This window comes from Chaetodon trifascialis, chromosome 22 (assembly GCF_039877785.1).
Source record: "Chaetodon trifascialis isolate fChaTrf1 chromosome 22, fChaTrf1.hap1, whole genome shotgun sequence".
In the NCBI taxonomy this organism is placed as follows: domain Eukaryota; kingdom Metazoa; phylum Chordata; class Actinopteri; order Chaetodontiformes; family Chaetodontidae; genus Chaetodon; species Chaetodon trifascialis.
In genome coordinates, this window is record NC_092077.1 from 9,864,018 (window position 1) to 9,883,245 (window position 19,228).

At 44.9% G+C, this 19,228-nt stretch overlaps 1 protein-coding gene across 8 annotated transcripts in view; it reads right to left on the reverse strand.

Annotated features, from left to right (window-relative positions):
* Window positions 1-1,579: 1,579 nt before the first annotated feature.
* Window positions 1,580-19,228, reverse strand: part of dock4b (dedicator of cytokinesis 4b) — a 103,254-nt gene continuing 85,605 nt past the window's right edge. For 2 of the 8 annotated variants that reach the window (XM_070992001.1, XM_070992003.1), the window contains 12 exons: window positions 18,943-19,029; window positions 17,701-17,877; window positions 14,931-15,014; window positions 13,674-13,793; window positions 13,131-13,252; window positions 12,065-12,176; window positions 10,345-10,426; window positions 9,099-9,208; window positions 7,952-8,024; window positions 5,539-5,655; window positions 4,706-4,767; window positions 1,580-2,191 (listed from right to left, as the gene is read on the reverse strand). In XM_070992001.1, coding sequence (XP_070848102.1) covers window positions 1,736-2,191; window positions 4,706-4,767; window positions 5,539-5,655; window positions 7,952-8,024; window positions 9,099-9,208; window positions 10,345-10,426; window positions 12,065-12,176; window positions 13,131-13,252; window positions 13,674-13,793; window positions 14,931-15,014; window positions 17,701-17,877; window positions 18,943-19,029 — 1,602 coding nt within the window. In that variant the 3' untranslated portion in view covers window positions 1,580-1,735. Of the gene's footprint in view, window positions 2,192-4,705; window positions 4,771-5,538; window positions 5,656-7,951; window positions 8,025-9,098; window positions 9,209-10,344; window positions 10,427-12,064; window positions 12,186-13,130; window positions 13,253-13,673; window positions 13,794-14,930; window positions 15,015-17,700; window positions 17,878-18,942; window positions 19,030-19,228 lie in introns of all 8 variants that reach the window. The other 6 variants (XM_070992002.1, XM_070992000.1, XM_070992007.1 and 3 more) reach the window with 5 other exon arrangements.

A 19,228-nucleotide genomic window follows, 5' to 3' on the forward strand; every position in this document is an offset into this window, starting at 1 on the left:
GCATACTTACATTAATCTCATCATATAATTTACAGGTTCTCAAGTACTGATTAATGTGAATATTTAATCTCAGAAAATTCACAACAAATCAAAAAGTAAATCATCCATACAAAAATGAAACATAGAAACGATACTAAAGCTAATCTCCCCCCGCCCCCCCCCTCAAAAAAAATGTAGCACGGATTTAAGATTGATGAATATTTTATGCCAAAATTGTCTCTATTTTACAAAACAATGTGAAATCTGCCTGCCACAGAACACTTGCTGCAGCACTGCAGCGTGGCTGAACTGAGCAACTGTTCATCGTGCCGTCAACTCACGTCCAACTCAATGAAACACAAAGTAAATCTCCACTATACAAATATTTGACAATGATTAGTTTGTAAATATTTCTTCCACAGCGTGTCACTCCTTATGTGCTTTAAGGTGACAGTGAAACTCTGCTCCAATTGCTGCTTTGTCAAACAGAGAGTTAACAGTACTGGTCATAATACACACGATAAAGTCCTGTTTGTGCTTGTCTTGAGTTACATCTGATCAGCAGATTACAGTTTAATCAGAATTTTTTTGGGGGGGGTAAAATCACTTTTAAAATTCTTTCTTAAAAATGTCTCTTCAGCTGAGCATTTATTTCCAAGCTTCTTGAATCCAGGTCCCATTAAAAAAAAAAAAAAAAAGAAAAATCTTGACAGCACATTGTACATTTTCCTTTGGCACAATACTTTGTAACCCCCCTCCAAAGATCTTTTGTCATGTACATCATGCAGGAGGGAGAGCATGTGTTCACATCCATGGCGATGGTCGACGTCCAGCTTTTAAGCATGCAATTGCACCAACGTTTGGCAGTGTGTTTGGTCCAGGCTCATGATGTCATAGTGAATGGGGGGGCAGTTTTTGCTAAGTGTGAATGTTTAAAATGCTGATTTTAAGATCAAGGGAGAGAAGGGCAGTAGAGGTGGCAACTTCTCACTGAAAGCTGCTCTAGTTTTCTTATTTTCATGTAATATATTATAATCTGGAGTTAAATAAGCCTCAAAACTGCTGTGCTGGAGTTAACTTTACCAAACTGTGTAAAAAGGACAAATACGGTCATCGGTTTTGTTGGCAGAAATGCAGGTATAACAGCATTTTTTTCATTGAACCATACATTTTTGTTCGCTTTTTGGTGCCATTGCTTGCGTGGATATGACTATGGGAACACAACCTTGTCTACTACACTTCACTGAAATGCATACTCGAGGCCTCTAGCACCTTTTTAGCCATACAGTATACAAATGTACAGAGTTGTTTAAAAAAAAAAAACGTGCAAGACTCACGGATAAAAGACTCTGTTTCCAATACTTAAGGCAAAAACAATTCTCATATATACCAATATACATATATTTCAGATTATTACATCTATCAAAACTGTGTTTCTCTACACCGTTCTGGTAAACATACGCTGCGACTGACCGCGGTGACCTATTGTACGTACTAGAGCTAAAAGTGCGGAATGACCAAGTCAAAGTCAATGCAATGCCCTCTAGCAAATACAAAAAGAAACTTCTATTATTTGACAGTTTCTTCAGTTTTGTTTTACTTTTTCTTTTTTGACTGCCTGTTAATCTATAGGCCTGTGTCGTGTATTGGAGTGTAGGTCAGGAATGCCAAACTGAAGATCACAAAAAACAAGTTAGTGCCCAGTAGAAAAGTGCAAAATACGCCAGTGTGTTTCTTCAAGCTCCAGACCCGGCACCTATAGCTGGGACACCTTCCTGGGCAGAGGCCTCGGTCTGGGGACTCGAGGGTCGGAGGTCCCGTCCAGCTTCATGCTGCCTGTGCGGAGCTGGTGAGGCTTGGGTGGCAGGGCCGGGGGGTCCGTCTGTGGGGGGATGGAGAGACTGTGTGGCAGCGGCACGGGCCTGCGGGGGTTGTTCCTCTCGTACACGCTGTAGGGGGGCGGGGTCTTGTTCTCTCTGCGGATGGGCTCGTCCGAGCTGCTGGAGACAGAGTTTGGCAGGGTGGCGGGGGGAGGCAGAGGATGGGGCGGGTGGTCTCCCGCAGGCAGCTCGGTGCCCGAAGCTTCCGACACGCTGCAGCGGCTGAGGGAGGAGATGCCGCTGCTGTAGCTGCCGGAGAGGACGGGGGAGTTGGAGACCAGGCTGGTAGACTGGCACTCAGTGGGCGAAGGGGTGAAAGGCGGCACTGTGGTCTGGAGGGAGAGGAAGAGTGACAGCACATCAAATACTTTTCCCCCGTTTAAATCTAGTGTGCTTTTCGTTGTATCCAGCGGCTCGTGAAGCAGTTTGACGTTGCTGTTTGCGATTTCGGGGTCTTATAGTAAAACTCGCAAAGTAGGGCTGCAACTAACAGTAAGTTTAATCATCGATTGCTCTGTAATGACTTTCTGATGAGCTGATGAATGGATTAGTCTGTGGAACACAGTCTGAGAGCCCAGGCTGACGTTTATTTTCGTCCCACCGACGAGCCAAAGCCCAGATAATCTGGAAAACGGCACACGCTCCATTTCAGAAGCTGAAGCTGGATAATACATGCCAACTGTGATGATTAAACAGCTATCAAAACAGCCGATCGACTAATCAATTAATTGACTAATTGCAAATGAGTCACTATCTTTGGCTTTTGGACTGTTGATCAGACAACGCCGGCAATTCCGAAAGGTCTCCTTGGGCTCCAGAAATGGGCATTTATCACCAGTTTCTGACATTGTTTAGACCAAACAATTGATCAATTAAGAGAGAAAATAAGCCAAAGATTCATCGATAATGACAATAATTGTTACTTGGAGCCCTATAGCAGTTTCTGAAAAGTTTTTCTTTGCAGATTGGCTCATTTGAAGGATTTTTAGAGGCCTGAAATGACAATATCCAGTGTTTCTCATGACGAAGGCGAAGATTTGACGTCAGTAAAGGCCAGGTATGCTAATCATGCTGTGTCCAACTCGTGTGCTGACGCTGCCATACAGCAACGATAAATACTAAAGAAAAAGAAAAAAGCAGAGTCAGTGAACAGATTGAGAGGGCCAGGTTTTTCCACTCTATCAACCGGCTGTGTGCATCGAGACGAAAAAACACAATATGTCGCACTTCCCCGCTCAAAAATCCGATCGCTCAACAAAATGTTTTTCTAAGCAATTACACCATGCCGCCATTATATCTGCTAAAACTTAATTGGATCTAGTGGAGTATACAATTGATCAGTGAGGTTGTATTGTTCATGCTACGGGGGGCACACAGAAAAAGAGGTTTCCATTTGACATGCACGACTGGACGAGCCTTCTCACATCTGGGGCGAGCTTGATGTAAAGCTGTATGTTTAATACAGCGCTGACAAGCACTTTAAAACCCGGTTTTCCAGAGAGAGGCTACCACTAAATATCATTTCTACCTCTGGAGATGAGTAAGTGCAGCCCTGTCAGACTGGCACCATGTGTTTTCTGCAGGTTCACTTCTGTCCTGGGGTTTGTGGTCTGGTAATGGGCCCCTGGCTGCACCGACTGATGTGTGTGTCTGGCGTGTGTGCGCTCATGTGCCAGATAATGGGGCCTGCTGGTGGTCCACGGAGGAGCCGTCTCTGGCTGTGCTGTGATGGGCAGCTTGGTACTTCGCTCCAGGCCTCCTCTATTGCCACGGCACGCTCTCGCAAACACAAACGCACGCGGGTGCACACGCCGAACCACACACACGCGAACCAGATTGACAGAGCATGCTGAGCGCCAAGCTGTCACTCACACTTTGGTTTCCAGAGTTGTTCTCTCTCTTTCCGCCTCACACACACACACACACGGACCGCGCTAACGCGCACAAACAACCGCATTCTCGGTAGTTGTCACATGTAAGAAGACATCGCGCCCGCAACAAAGCTGGGAGCTTAGCGCTGCTGCTTGTGACGAGCCCACAAAGAAGATAACAGTTAGCAGGAGACAAGCTTCGGTTCACCGACGCTTCAAAACAACTTTACCCTCATTAAGAGCTCCTTTGGCACTTTGCTAACCTTTCCCGGACCTCTACCGCGTCTGGAGACTATTAACTAGTACGAGGCTCATTAACAATAAATGAGAGCTTGGAGAGAAAGTGAGAGTAATCAGTTTAACTGTGGACAAACATGAAAACACTTGAGGTCAAAAAAAAAAAAACCCTCAACTTGTTTTACCACATCTCAGCTGAGAGAGGGGAACATTCAGTTCAGGTCTCACAGTATCAGCAAAGCAGAACATAACAAACAGGGTTCAGTCTTTGAAGTTTAAATCAACTGCGTGTGTAGTGAGGTTGAATAAATCCATCTAGTGGTGCATATTCTTAGCAGGCAGTCCAGTTGACATCCTCTCAGAGCTTGAATTGAACACAGCGGACACCAGTTGGCGTCCACCAGGTGTGCATTTCGCTAATGCAGCGAATGCCCTCCAGCCAGCCTCGTTTCGGGTCCTCCTTTTGAAAGCCGCGTCATGAAAACTACAAAATCAGTAGCAGCGGAGCAGTTAGCGGCTTCAGTGAGCAGTAATGCAAAGCTCCCAGACCTTGGGTTGACACAGAGTAGGATAAAGACCCTGGAGCTGGCTGGTAAGATGCTAGCAGCGCAGGATAAAGGCCCCCTGAGGCTGTCGCCGAGCAAGGTCGGGCTGTCTCAGGGAAACGAGAGAGGGAAAGAAAAAAACAAAACGAAGACCGAACGGACAGAGGAAGTGAGCGACAGCAGCAGAACCAACCTTTTGCGGCGATCTGGACGCGGAGACGGGGGACTGCGACCTCATGTTTTTCGCCGAGGAGCCTGCTGACAACCAGATGAGAGGGAGAGGGAGGGAGGAGAGAAGAGAAGAGGGCAAATTCAAATTAGAGGAGCGTTTTCTCCCATTCATCACGATGACACGGCATGAGTCACGCAAACATACACACACGGAGCTGAGAGGGCCAGTGGCTTAAAGCATCAATGAGTCAAATAAGCGCTGATGTTCTGCAGGTCCTTTAGGCTGCCTTAAGCTGTTTCTACATCCAACAGCTGTTACTGCTTTGTGCAATGAGGGCAGAAAAAGTGAGGGGTGGGGGAAAAACACTCCATCTGCTTATTACGCTGCTGGGCAGTACAATGTATCAGAAAGCACTGGGGAATAAGTCAAGTGTTGCATCTGTAAATAAATGAAAGACAGTTTGAGGTGATGGAGGAAATTGCTGTTAAAATGTAATGACGTATTTGTAAGGGGGTCTGAATGGGACAAAAAAACAACACAAATCCAGGAATTGACTGGAATTTCAAGAGGGATTGACTTCAAAGTCTGCACGGATTTTCACGCTTGTTTTCAGCCGAGCTAACATACCAGAACATGTCAGCATTTTAAGCCAGTTAGTAAAGGAAACGCTGGTGAGCTCATGTCCGTATGTGGGGAATATTAGGCAGCAGCAAGCCAGGAAACAGTCAGCCGGAGAGCCTCAGATGGGAAAGTGTCATAGCAGGAGGAGGGGGAGGAAGTGCCAGGTGTCAAAAGTCGGAGTGGAAAATTAGTACCATTCCTCATTCTTCACTCGCCACGATCGGGCTGTTTACCTGAGTACGGCGGCCTAGGAGGTACGGGAGGGCATAGCAATTTGCCAACTGAGTCAGAGAAGGATGGAGCGCCCTCTTTGACACTGTCAAGGCTCCAGCTACTGGGCGTGGGTCTCACTTACAGTACACAGAAACATCACAAGTCACTCAGCAGGTCATGGGATTACACAAGACAACACGGAGAACACAGATGGTGCGAAAAACTGGAAACTAATTAAGAATGAGAAGTGTATTCTCATGTCGTCAGAGCACGGTTGTGCTGGTTTCACAGCAAACAAACAAGAGGCTAAAAATAGATTTTCTCAGCTTCTTGTGACTCTTTGAAGCAGAACCTGATGACAGTTCAACTCTCACTAAATGAAAGCTGACGTTACTGAGCGATGCTTAAGACCTGAGCCTTTGTTTTAAGGACTCTGTTCTCGTCTTTGTGTAATTTCGCGTCTAACTCTCCGACGTGTGGCTCCTGCTGTGTTGTTACCTTTTGTCTTATTTCTTGTCCTGTCTCTCCTGCCCTTTTCAGAGGGACCGTCGATTTTATTCCACAACTGTTTTCGCTTGTTCCTTCCCAGAAACAGTAGCATTTACTAACATTACTGTCAGAGACGTGACGTTAAGGTCAAGCAGCTAAACAAACCTCTGAAGAAGCGACCCGTGAGGTGGTGGAGGATGCTTTTTTTTCCAATTAGGAGCATACAACAGATGCATGCAGGTCACCGAAAGGAGGTTTTATTCACTGGCACACATTTGAATGGGTTTTGTTTTCAATGCGACTATTTATTTAGTTTTTGTGTTGTTTTCATTGTGAAAAATGTCCATGAAGCAGAAAAAAAATCATTCTGCCATGCAACACTTGCATATCTGGAGTGCTAATGGGCTAAATTCCTAAATAAATATTCCATATAAACAGGAATTAATTATAAATTACAAACCTCAAGCTCTTGAAGCAGCTGTAGAAACATCTGCACCTGAAGTAGCTAGAAAATGTTTAACAGAATTTCCCCAATGAGGGATTAAAAAAGTACTTTCTAGCTACTTCAAGGGCAGACATTTCTGTAAAATTAAAATGTAACGGGGCGCTAGAATTGAAATCACAGCACTGACGAGGCCTCAAGAGGTTGTCTCTCATTTCATTTCTGCAAACTGGAGTCACTCTGTTTGGTATGTGGAGTTATAATTTAAAGGCAGAATATGCGACAAATGACACTTTTCCACAATTGCAGCTTTTGTGTAAATCTTGGCACCTTTTCATCACCGCCGTGTGCATAAAGGTGTCACGTCTCCATATTGCGGCAGTTCATCTGCCTCTCGCTGCATTATTTACCGCTCGCACTTTAATCGCACGGAAAGGTGCGTGTTTTTGTGTGAGTCACAAGGAAGCTATCACGTCCGCACTCCTCTCTCTATTTTAAGGTGTCTCGTCCGCAGTCCTGCCTAATTATTTCACAGCGTTCGGAAAGCCGTGTATGAAATAAATTTCACATGTTCATTTTATAATGGGAGTTTTGCTGAAGTTCAGAAAAAAAAGTTATCTAACTGTTCAGGGTTTTTTTTTTTAATTACATACGGGGGTTCAGCTTTCAGTCTCAATTCACTTGCATATTTTTCCCCCGAAAATGCAAGAAATATGCATTTCCCCTACGCTATGCTGAGCGAAATGACAACCGGGGGCTTAACTAAAAGATATGCAGTCATACATATGAATGTCACACACGTCCATCAGCATCGCAGGGACAGTACCTGCCATTTCATTACTCTTTCAGGATGAGGGAAGATGAAATGCTGTGATCTAGACGGCGTGTCTGGTTAGGAGTCGGAGGAAAATGGAGCCCGGCGTGTATGTGTGTGTGTTTCAGGGTGTGTGTGTGTCTGTGTGTGTGTCCAGAGGAGCTCCCTGAAGCAGCTGTGTGAAGACAGATGCCTCCAGTCACTCTGTGATCAGACTGTCTCACACACACACACACACACACACACACACACACACACACACACACACACACACACACACACACACACACACACACAACACACACAAACACTGCATGTCTGGACAGACGACCACCGCCCCGGCGGCTATTACTCCAATGAGTAATGGAGAAGATGTTACTGTTGCGGCATTATTGCGCTCCACTGAAGAGAGCTTCTGTTAGGAAATTCTGCAGGAATTACAGTTAATGGACACATGCCCAGGGACTTACAATAAAGGCTCTTGTAAATAACAATAAGCAGCACACAAAACAATATAAATAATACTAAACACATACCTTAGAATAGTTTTAATAAAAAGTGTGTACACATGCTGGATTTATTATTCTGCTGGAGGGGGGCCCCTGCAGTGAGAGCGTATTTCCAGGGTTTTTGAGAATGTGGACGAAAGCAGAGGCTGTAAAATAAGATGCAAAAGGTAGTGTTTTACCTTTGTCTGGTGCTGAGAGGTTGGGGTCGCTCCTTGGTAAAGTGGTGTCACCTATCTGATGAGAAGGAGCTCTCTGCATGGAGAAGAAATAATCCAAAATTACATGCAGCATGATAGCACAGGTCAACACTACGTTCACAATTATAGGAATAAAATGGCTTTTTCTTACCCTGCTGCACTAATTACAGAAAATGATACAGGGGATCAATGTTTCTAATAATCAATACTCCATTAGCAGCTAATAGCTAGTCCTGCGCTGCTGTCAAGTTAGAAATAATTATCAGGACCTCCCGTCATCTATTCATCTGTAGACTTGAACTGGTTCTTTTGATTCGAGCCGGGCGAGCCGTGCCAGCAGCATCAGCGCTGACGAGCAAATGAAAGAGCCTTGAAAAACAAACACATAATTTTTCTGTTACAGCGGCTTTGTCACCGAGGATGGGGTCTGTGACAGCGTTAGGTGCTGCCCTTCAGCTCGAGAGGAAACTGCAATATCATGTTGTTCTTGTTGGCTCTCGCGGTAACATTAGCTTGCTTTCTTTTTCTGAAAATGAGGCAAAGCTCGACTGTCTGGCTTCAGTAAGCCACCAGCTGCTCTTGAAAAACTGCAACGCTCAGCTCGAAAAAGGCCTCGTGATACGTGCCATTGTCCAGGAGGACAGAGGTCACCCATGGAAGTGTTTGTACAATGCAGAGGTGACCTTGTTTTCTGCACCTTATGGGAAAACATGCCTGTAAGAAGCATTAATGTACACATATTCATCATTAACTAGCTGCTTGTTAGCATGCATATTAGCAGCACAGTGACTCTTTGTTAGTCATTTTAAAGCACGTATTGATGCCTTATTCTGCACGGCCATATTCTACAACTACTGGGCCATTAATTTAGACTTTTCCCCCAATAATCTGTTGATTATTGTTTCATCAGTTTGGCAAACACTTTGGAGTTCATGGTTAACTTCCCCCCTCATGCCTCTGTGCACACAATGTACCCTCAACTGTATCAATCAAGCAGATGTTTTCTATCTGACGACACAAGCGGGAGAGTTTTATGCCCGTAGAAGCCATTAAAGAATCAGTTAAATGGCCATTCGTTGTATAATGTATATGTTGATAAGTGTTTGTGTGTGTGTGTTTGTGTGTTAACCTGTGCAGGGTCCAGGGGGTTGGGGAAGATGGCACTGACTGGCCTCTCTCGTGGAGACAGACACGCGTTTTCTCTGGAATGCTTGTGTTTCTCTGCCATCTGGGGTGAACCTGGAAAGGTATGAGATGTTAGAGTGGTAACACACACACAAACACACACACCCGAGAGCATGCGCAACACATAAGGGACCAAATAGCAGCAAGGTGTTACACTATTACCCACAAATACTGGCAATCAGGAAAGGCCAATCTCTCTTTGTCCCTCCAAGTCTCTGCACTATTCTTTCAGCCTCACTGGCTCCACAACATGATAAATGGCCTGCCCGCCTCCCCCGCTGCCTCCCCCCCACACACACCTCACCTCCTCAGTTAGGTTGGACAGTCACACCAGACAGGGACACATGCAAAACCTCAACACAGAAGCATATGCAACGCTTGCAAGCACGAGATAATGTAGCCGATGTGCAGATCTTGATCCATTAGCGAATGTGATGCCACTTGAAAGGCTATCATGTGAGTATGAGATAGCTATCGCTGGCCCTCATTCAGATAACACACGAGCAATAATTCTCTCCAGGCTTTATGGGTAGACAGAGGCCACTTTTATAAGGGCGCCGCCCGCTGCCAGCAGCCTGCCAAAGGGGAGTGCATACGCTTCCATAAACGTCTTCATATATTCTTACTTTTTATGATGTGGATCAGGCAGGAACACGTTTGCACACTTGGACACAGCGAGATAAGAGAAGGCATTAGATATTCACACTCCACTGTAGAGGAGGCTTGGCCCGGGCTGGACTGGAGATTGTATTGAGGTCCAAGAGGGATACTCCATAGAGCTGTAATCATCTCTTACTCTCTCTTGCATTTTCCCTTGCTCCATGTTTCTTTCAACAGCATTTGTCTCCACGTCTCAGCCCATTTCATTTTTCATCTTAGCTCATTTTGTATTCTCTCTGCTTTTCAGTCTCAACCCTCTCTCCTCACCGTTGTCTAGCTCTCTCTTTTTTTACCTTATCTCCCTCTCCTATGTGTATCCCAGGCTGTCGTCTAACCTCGCTAACCTCTCCAGACAGGATGCCGCGGTGGTTTGAGAGAACATCGTGTCACAGAAAGGTCAAAGGTTCGGTCCCCGTGTGCGGTGTGTCCAGCTGAACCTCTGTCTGCTTCCTCTGTGTGAGTCACTCTGGATTGAAGTATCAGCTAAAAGCCTACAGTGTGTAGCATTAGAAAATGAGTGCCAGTCTCACCTCTGGCACTGGAGGGGGCTGAGCTGGTAACATTGGGCGAGGCAGAATGGTTGGAGCTGAGGCTTGAGGTAGACGGACTGGGCTGCAGGTAGGAGGACAAGAACAACAAATACAACATTGTGATGAACCATTGAGTGGTAAATATGTCATATATGAAATAGATTAGCTTGTAATACCGACTTGAGAAATTCATAACTTCACTTAAAGCCACCTGGACGTGCAAAATTATTATTTTATTTCACAGATAAACGATGATTAAAGACAACAGGACCCAGGCTCAAAATGCTATCCAATGTATGGCGAATATAAAGCCATAGCCTGAAGCCAGTTAGCATAGCTTAGCATAAAGGCAAGAAACAGGAGGAAACAGTTAGCGTGTCCAAAGGTAGCAAAATCCACCAACCGGCGCCTTTTAAAGCTCACTAATGAACATGTTATCCTCTTTATTTAATCTGTACAAAAACCAAAGAGCAACAACAACATGTTGTGATATTACGACGGCTCTGTGCTACTCTCGGCCAGGGGCTGTGACTTCCTGGACTCTGCACATGTTGCCTGGCAACCTCGCAGTGATGACAGGGCTAAGCTAAACAGCTGCTGCTGATAGCTTCATATTTACTGGAAAGTCAACTGGTTTGTGATCTTATCATGGAACTGGAGAAGCGTGTTTCCCAAAACGTCAAATGATTTCCCTTAAATTTCAAGTAGCTGGACAAAAAAATCTCTTGTGGCCTTCATCAGGTTCATAAGAATAATATACTCACATAGAAATACTATTATTATTTCTTGCTTTAACAATTATTATTGTATATTATTGTATTATTCTGACAAGAGTAAAAAATTGAATGATTTAAAATGCCTCATGCTCGTATGCCTCCACCTGTGATGTCACAGTGGAGCTTCTATTGACACTTTTGGATATAAAATGTCGTCATTTCATCATTTCATACAGACATTTTTGCCATAATTAGCATATGAATTGTTGGGTTATCGCCTAAACCACGTGTTGTTGAGTTTTGTTTGAAACTTTTTATCTATACATATCCACACGCGGAGGGCTGACAGATGAGACTAGATCTGTCACAATGACTTCAGTCGTGGTCATTAAACAAAAACCCTGTTGTTAAAATAAATCCATGCATATCACAAAGTCTGCAGCTGACACCTTTAAAGTGCGTGTCTGCAGTTGAATGGGGTTTAACAGCCTGGCGTTCTGTAATAATACTTGTCTTTTAGATCACCCTTCAGTGAATTGTACTTGATCTATAGAATAAAAGCTACGATGTTCAAAAGTAATGTTGTAATAGGTTCAGTCGGATCCATGACAGCAGCTTTTTTCTCTGCTTCCTGTTATTCCAGGCCTGCCAGGTGCAGCGGACGGCTTGCCAGGAGTTGTCGGCAGCTTTCTCAATTGGCCAAATCTAGTTTAGATTACTGCCCAACTCCAGTGGGCTCCCTAGACTGACCACACAAAGCACCGTGTCCTTATTTGATATAATCATGACAATTTTCTTGACCAGACAAAGCGGCTAACAGAGAGGGCCGAGGAGAGAAAGGGTCACTGGAGAGGAGAAATGAGGGTGGAAGGGAGTGAGGGGGATTAAAATGAATTGCAATTGAAATCTGCAGGGAGCATGAGGGTAATGAACATGTTGGGATGTGGTCTACTACCTTAAGAGCCTTTGTGTGCATGGGAGAGAGAGAGAGAGAGAAAGGTTACCTGCATGTTGAAGACTTCATCCGAGCTCTCAGACTGCCCTGTGATGTTACTGACTTCGTTGGAGGCCTGAGATGACAGAGAGGACGAGGAGTAGCGGTTCACCGCAGGGTAGCTGTGCAGACTGAAGGTGAAAGACAGAGAGAGGTGGTCACGGTGGCTTTCGGCAAAGGCAGGTAGGTTTGGGTGTTTCGTTTCATTCGCGTTCAGAGGTTTCACTCACCGAAAATTCAGCATGAGTGCCAGCAAAAGGGCGTGCGGGGAGGGGGAAAAGACAAACAGAGACAGAAAATGTCAGATTAGAAGAAGTTAATCGATGCAGCCATCACAGCATTTCGTCAAGCACTGGTCCGCCAAAAGGCAAAAGTTTGAAAGAAAGGTTAGAGAACAAACACAGATGGGGTTTTAAGGAGAAGGTTAAAGCCGAAGTGTTTGCAAAAAAATAAATAATGATAAAAAATAAAAATAGATACAACCTGAGTTTTGTGTTGGCAAACAGAGAACAAGAAAGAAATCAAAACTCCAGAAGTTAAATGCAAAATGTCAGTGGGAGATAGAGGTGGTGTGTGTGTCTGTGGCGCTCTGTGTGGCTGTGCCCCCTGGGACCGGACTGTGACGGCAGAATGTCGCAGGTAGACAGAGTGGCAGGGTCAGTGGACACATCAAAACACACACACACACACACACACACACACACACACACACACACACACACACACACACGCACGCATGCACACACAAAGTACACAGTCTGCATGCTGGCCCGGCAGCAGCCACACAGAAATATCCCTGTGGGTGCCAGCCAGTCGCCCCCACCACCTATTGTATGCCCAGATGGAGCCACACCGGTAAAGAACAGGGGGAAGGAGGGAGCAAAGGCACAGAGCGTGGTGTTGGAGGTGAGGTGGGGACACAAAAAGGAAAAATAAGCAGGTAAGTTGAAAGGAGGGATCAGCAGTGAAGGGCGACTGAAGTAAATCTCTAATGCAACAGAAGGAAGACAGACACAATGACGCGTTCAATAGAATCCGAAAAATCAAACAAACATTAGACAAAAGAGGGTCGTCACCTCCGCCTGGCGACCCCTCTGCCGCCGTCGGGGCTGATGATGTTGGGCACAGAGTTCCTGCATGTCCGCGGGCTCCCGTTGGTGAAGTGCACTGGGCTCGCGCGCACGTACGCTGGAAACTCCTGTGGTGTGAGAGGTGGAGGAGAGGAAGTGGACATGATTAAACGCTTCTTCGTGCCAGCAGGGGAGGGGGGGGGGGGGGTATGTAAAATAAAATACACACAAACGCAGATAAAGGAAGTGTGTTTAATGAGGGGTGGCCTTCTCCTCGGAGGACTAACGGGGTCGCTCGCTCGGTAAGTCTGAACGCAGCGGTCGCTTTCTGTTCTCACATACAGTGTGTGCTTCGATAAAGGACTTAAGGAGACTTAATGATTTGAGGAAAAACCATTAACGCAAAAGGGATGGTTTTAATCTTCCTAATACATGATTGATCCATCATTAACCAAAATAACATCTGTTTAACTTGATATTTGAATCCCTCATTAATTTACAAATGCGCAGCCTTTAAGATGTATTACCATGGCTTGTCGTAGGGCCTACCTGTATGCCGAGACTGGATTTCATCAGGTGAAACTGGTCCACTAGCTTCTTGTGGAGAGGTCTCATGTCCTGGGGAACAAACTTCTCATGCACAGCGAGGCCGTACTCCAGAATGTGCGCCTGCGGGAAAGAGCTGGTTAGCATCTCCGCAGGTTTAACTGTCAGTTTTGTTTTGTTTAAGGGGAAACTTTGCCGATTTTCAACCCGCTTTGAATCATTACAGTGTGGGTAGTGTATGCCAGCGAGCGATGTTAAGCATGCCTGCTGCTTTTGAGGCTGCTGTTGGAACTACAGATTGTACTTTGGCATATTTTTGCGTGTCCTCCTCCACAGAAAGTCGGATGGAGAGCTCATTAAACGCTTTTCTTACCTTAGGAACAAAAGGGAATTCCACAGTCTTTTTTCCTCTGTTTTCTCTGTCATGTGGCACCAATTTAAAAAAATATTTCCACTGCATAGACATCCCATTCCTTTAACTATATGTATACTGTACTATATGTACTCACTATATGTATATTATACTATTACTAGGCAGGATTTTCATTACATCTGTGCAACTTATCCGGTCCAATAAATAAATAAATATGTGTGCAATAACACAAGGACATGTATTTTGGGCAATAATTTCATTTTTATACTATTTGTATACAATGTTCACAGCCCTCTTTTTTATCTTATCTTATCTTAATTGTTCGACTTTGCTCTTTTTTTTTTACCTCTCCTTGTTATTCTCCTGTTGTAGCAGGTGAATTTCCCCAGCATGCAATCAATAAAGTCTTATCTTATCTTATTATTATCAACTATTTTTTACCGAATTTGTGAATACAGTGATTCCCAGTGGAAATAGTACGGGTTATATCAGCAAAATCAAGTTAATCTCACCTCATAAATCGCCTGGGCTGATATGTAGGCTGACATTATCTTATCCCTAATACATCAGAGTCTTTGTTGATTGCAGTACAGAAATTGAGGTTATTTTACAGTTTCAATAACAAACACTTATCAGCCTTGAAAAATCGAGAATCTGTTCAGCTCTGATAGGTTTAATAAGTTGTTTTGCACTGAAGGAGGAGTGAACCTGCCTTTTCCTTTTAATGAACAAGGATTCTTACTAAATTAAACAACGTTATAAACAGTACTGTAAATTGACAGGACAACTCAAGGTCCGCTTCCTCACATGCTCTTGAGAGTGTTTAGTCGCACGCTCTTTCCGAGGTCTCTCCAAGGTTTCTGGCCTGTTTATCTCTTATTACAAACCTGTTCAAACATGAGCTCTCTCAGCCGCCCGATCTTCTCGCCGTCCTCAGGGTGATTCATAATGTAGTCCTTCACGAAAAAGGCCTGCGTGGAGACAAAACGCAGAACATCTGTTATGCACACACCGGGAGCTGAGGCGGTAGGCTTTCTGTGCTGCGGAGCTACCTGAATCCCCGCTGGGCTGACACAGTGAATTAGCGTCCACACGTTTTTGTTGAATCCTTAAAAAACATCCACAAACAAGCCGAGCAAATAACCAAACAGAGAAAACTAACATGCAGCTCAAATGGGGTGCAACACTCCCGTCTGTGTTTTTGTGTTGTGATATTAATATCGAGTTCAGGGAGGAGAATAAAAGAACACACTGGCTAAAAATAGTCGAAGAAAACCACTCAGCCAAATGGATGTTAGTGGAATCAAAGAATTGATTTTTGTTTGATTTAAGGGCCAATTTGGTCTCAGATTTTAAAAGCTTTTTGTTTTTTTCAAATCACATTTGTTCATGTCACTGCTTCCTGTTATAGATCACGTCTCCTTAGAAACATCACACTTCTTGATTATGGCTCGCAGACGGAGCCTTCTGCACGCTTTCCCAGACGTTTTACTTCAAAACAAAAAAAAAAAACCTCAAAGGGGGAGAAAAAGATAAAAAAAAGCCGTGGTCTGCTTTGAAAGATGCATACATTAAAACGCCAGTTCCTCGCTGTTTACAATGCCATCAACACTTGTGATGTGTCTACAGATTATGGTTAATCCGTTTCAATCTGCATCAGAGCACACAAAGAGGAGAGAGACGACGAGCCGATGAAAGACCCGGCTCATAATCTGCTTTCAAATCTGCCACAGAGGGAAACGCCTGCACACACAAAAGCAGGGGACTGAAAGGTAAATGGGGAATTTGCAAAAAAAAAAAAAAAAAAAAAATCAGCACGCTTCCTTTCCCAAGGACGCAGCTGTTTATCTCCAAAGAGACAGAGCAAGATGACAGTCAAAGAGAAAAGATGCTCAATGCTGCTTCAGACATGTCGCGCACATCAACAGCACCATCCTCGAAAAAACAAGGAATATGATTCCTCCAGACAAACAACCTCAGATGGCAATCTCTGTCAAGACAGCATATATTAGTATGCACTGTACATGATATGACATTCCTTGATTATTAAACCACGCGACACAGATGTAGGAGAAATGAAAAATATCTTATTGCATAAACATTATGTCGTCGTATAGTCGATGCAATATAAAGCATAAACAGTGCCAAGGTAGCCGTTCTAAAGACAGAAGTGCTGCCTTCAGCAGGAAATCCCGACCAAGGACTGCCGGAAAAAGCAGCAAAAAATAATCAATAATCTTCCCAGAATGATGGAAATTTTCTCGTCAGGCAGCAGGGAGTGAGGCCTCGCCATGGAGTGGCTCAGTTAATCATTAGAAAAGTCCAATTAGAGATGGAACGCTGAGGGGAGGGGAAATAAATCAGACAGCATTCCCCCCTCCAGGCCTTCAACTCAAACTAAAGCAATAAATCTGAATATTAATAATGACAATTTCTCCTTCATTTGTAACGGAGCAAACCTCCACAGCTGTCAATCGGCATTACAGTGGGAAATGAATAGATTTATGGCGCGTTCCGCCGAGCGCGGCGTGCGATATTCTGCTAAGGCGGAATGAGAAACAGCCGAAACAGCCCCATCTGTGTCCACCTTGTGAAAACACCTGGAATATGGACGACTTGGACCACGTATGATATGAAAATAAGAATTAGAAGTGCTTGTACAAGACGCTGCCAACCTGTGTGCAAAAGCAAAGTGTCGCTCTTTAAGTCTATTGGAAGCTGAAAATCGTTCCATATGCTATCATTTTTCAAACAGCGTAACGGCGGTGAGCGTGGAAAGCCCTTCAGTGACGCTCGCCTTTGTGACTCTATCAAGTATCCTACAAACCTTAATAGGCCACTTCTACACAGTGGCACGCTCTTCTGCACAAACCCAATATGCACTCGCGAACACACACATGCAGCCTGTGCCCACACACGTGTGCGCACAAACAGGAACATGCGCCCCCACGTACGCGCTCCCAGTGGAAAAGGGTGGTTGCTATGCGACACGGAGCGAGTCGCAGAGTCCACTCGGTTTGTTGAGAGTGGGAAGAAAAAAAAGAAACAAAACGTTTTCTTGAGTGGATTTGGAGACGTCTCTTTCTTCAGCTGCGCTCCACCTGGTTAACAAACTGCGCTGTGCTGCCATCCTGCAGCTGTCTGCTATGTGGGAGCTTTTGGAGAAGCGTTAGATTTAAGTGTTTGTCAGCGGGATTGACCCCAATATTTCAGTCCGTGTGTCTGTCTTATTCATTCAGCTATTATTGGCCTTCCATCTCTCCATAATCCTTCCTCCCACTCCTCTTTCTGCCACTTTATGACCTGACCCCTTTCCCTCCCAGAATCCATCCGTCCACCGACCAAGACCCCCCATTCATCCACCCATTCCTCCATCACCCCTCCATCTCCTTTTCCCGCTTCCACCCCCTCTTGCTCTCCACTCATCCATCTATTCCATCATCCCGTATCAGTCAAACCTTCCCTCAGCCGTTCATGCATCCATCCGGCCATCCATCTGTTCATCCGCTCCTCCCGCTGCAAAACGCTCCCTGTCCATACATCTCTCCACTAAAACCCACCTTCATGCATCATTAGGCAATCCATATGTCAGCGCTCCTCAGCACTGCCTCGCTCTCTAAAACCCTCCAAGCTTATCCTCCATCTATCCATCCATACCTCTTGGTAGCGGGCCAGCCCCCCGTTGACAGCGGCGTCGATGACCCCGTTGAGGCACATGGTGAGGGGGTTGATGTTCTGCATCTGCCGGCTCTGACACTGGGTGATCAATGTGCGCAGTTGTAAGTTCTTGTTCTCGATCACCTCGATGGCGTTCTCCAGCGGGCTTACCTCCACCTGTGAAGGGGGGGGAGGTTGAAGACAAATGCTTTAAAGGGCAAATTCTTCTGTAGCTATAAACGGAGTCTAAAGTCTGAAAGCTAGAGGAAAATAACGCACTCTGTTTGGGCTTAGAGATGTTCATTTAGAGTCATGTTTCTGCCATCTGATGTAAATTCCAGTCCAATACCTAGTCAATTTTAGCTCCTTTTTTGGTCTCCACCAACTCCAAAGCGAAATATGTGGCTCTTTATGAGCTCCTAAATGCGCCACTGTGCTCACCAGCTAGCTGCTAGTTGATGAGTGCAGTCAACTTGAACCCAAACAGTTCAGTTGTAAGCCGTAAAAAGTAGAACAATGAGACGGATGGATGCATAAAAAATCTTCTTCCCTTCATCCTGCAGTTCTTTTTCTCTTTCTTCTTCTTCCTCTGTCTCACACAAAGCTTAATCCTCCCGCTAATAGAGCTTTTGCCAGGTCTATATTTTATATGCTATTGCACTGCATAGCCATCATAGAATAACACTGGGCTCACAATCCACAATTTCACACCACAGTCAGCAGCTCGGTGCTAAAGAATATGCGCTTAGACCAACAGAGACAGACTCTGTGTTATGTTTTGCATACACGGGACAAAATAGCATTTAAAATCCTCCCACTCCTTAGAGATCTGAATGGGAACATCCAAGACAGAGAGCTTTTGAGGGGATTTGTGTGTAACAGTGTAGCAACGGACTTGTATTAAATATGATAGTGATTCCGGGGTAAAAACACAGAATAAGTATAGCGGAAAGATTTCCCAATACAAAAAAAATCCTTTAACAAATTGGACATGTTGTAATCAAAGCAAGATCTTTTGCCTGACATCCATCCAATCCCATGGTTCAAATGAAATGTGTCCAATAGCCCCAAACTCATGACCTCGATCATTATTCCTGTTCGATGTAATGACTCGGATCAATACTCGAGTATTGGCTGCTGTACTCTAAATGGCAACCTGCAAAATAAAAGCGCATTACAGTATCCCCTGTGTGACACGGCTGTGTGTTTGAGCTCTCTTCGTGGTCGTCTCATCGCACTCACCAGCTCTCTCTTGTCCACCTCAAACCAGCGAGAGATGCCCGGAAGACTCTGGACCAGAGTCAGGGTTGTCCTCTCCACCCAAAGGCTCTGCATTAACACACGATACACCTGTGGTTATTAGCTGATTGCTAAATACACTTCAAAAAAATCCATAGCTACTTATGCCTGATGCACACATGCGCTCCATCGCTGGCAGAGCGCACACAATTTAATTACCGACACATAGTTTGAGGAAAACATGTTGAGCACACCTTCTGCCAAACACCCACTTGTAGGTGTAGGTCAG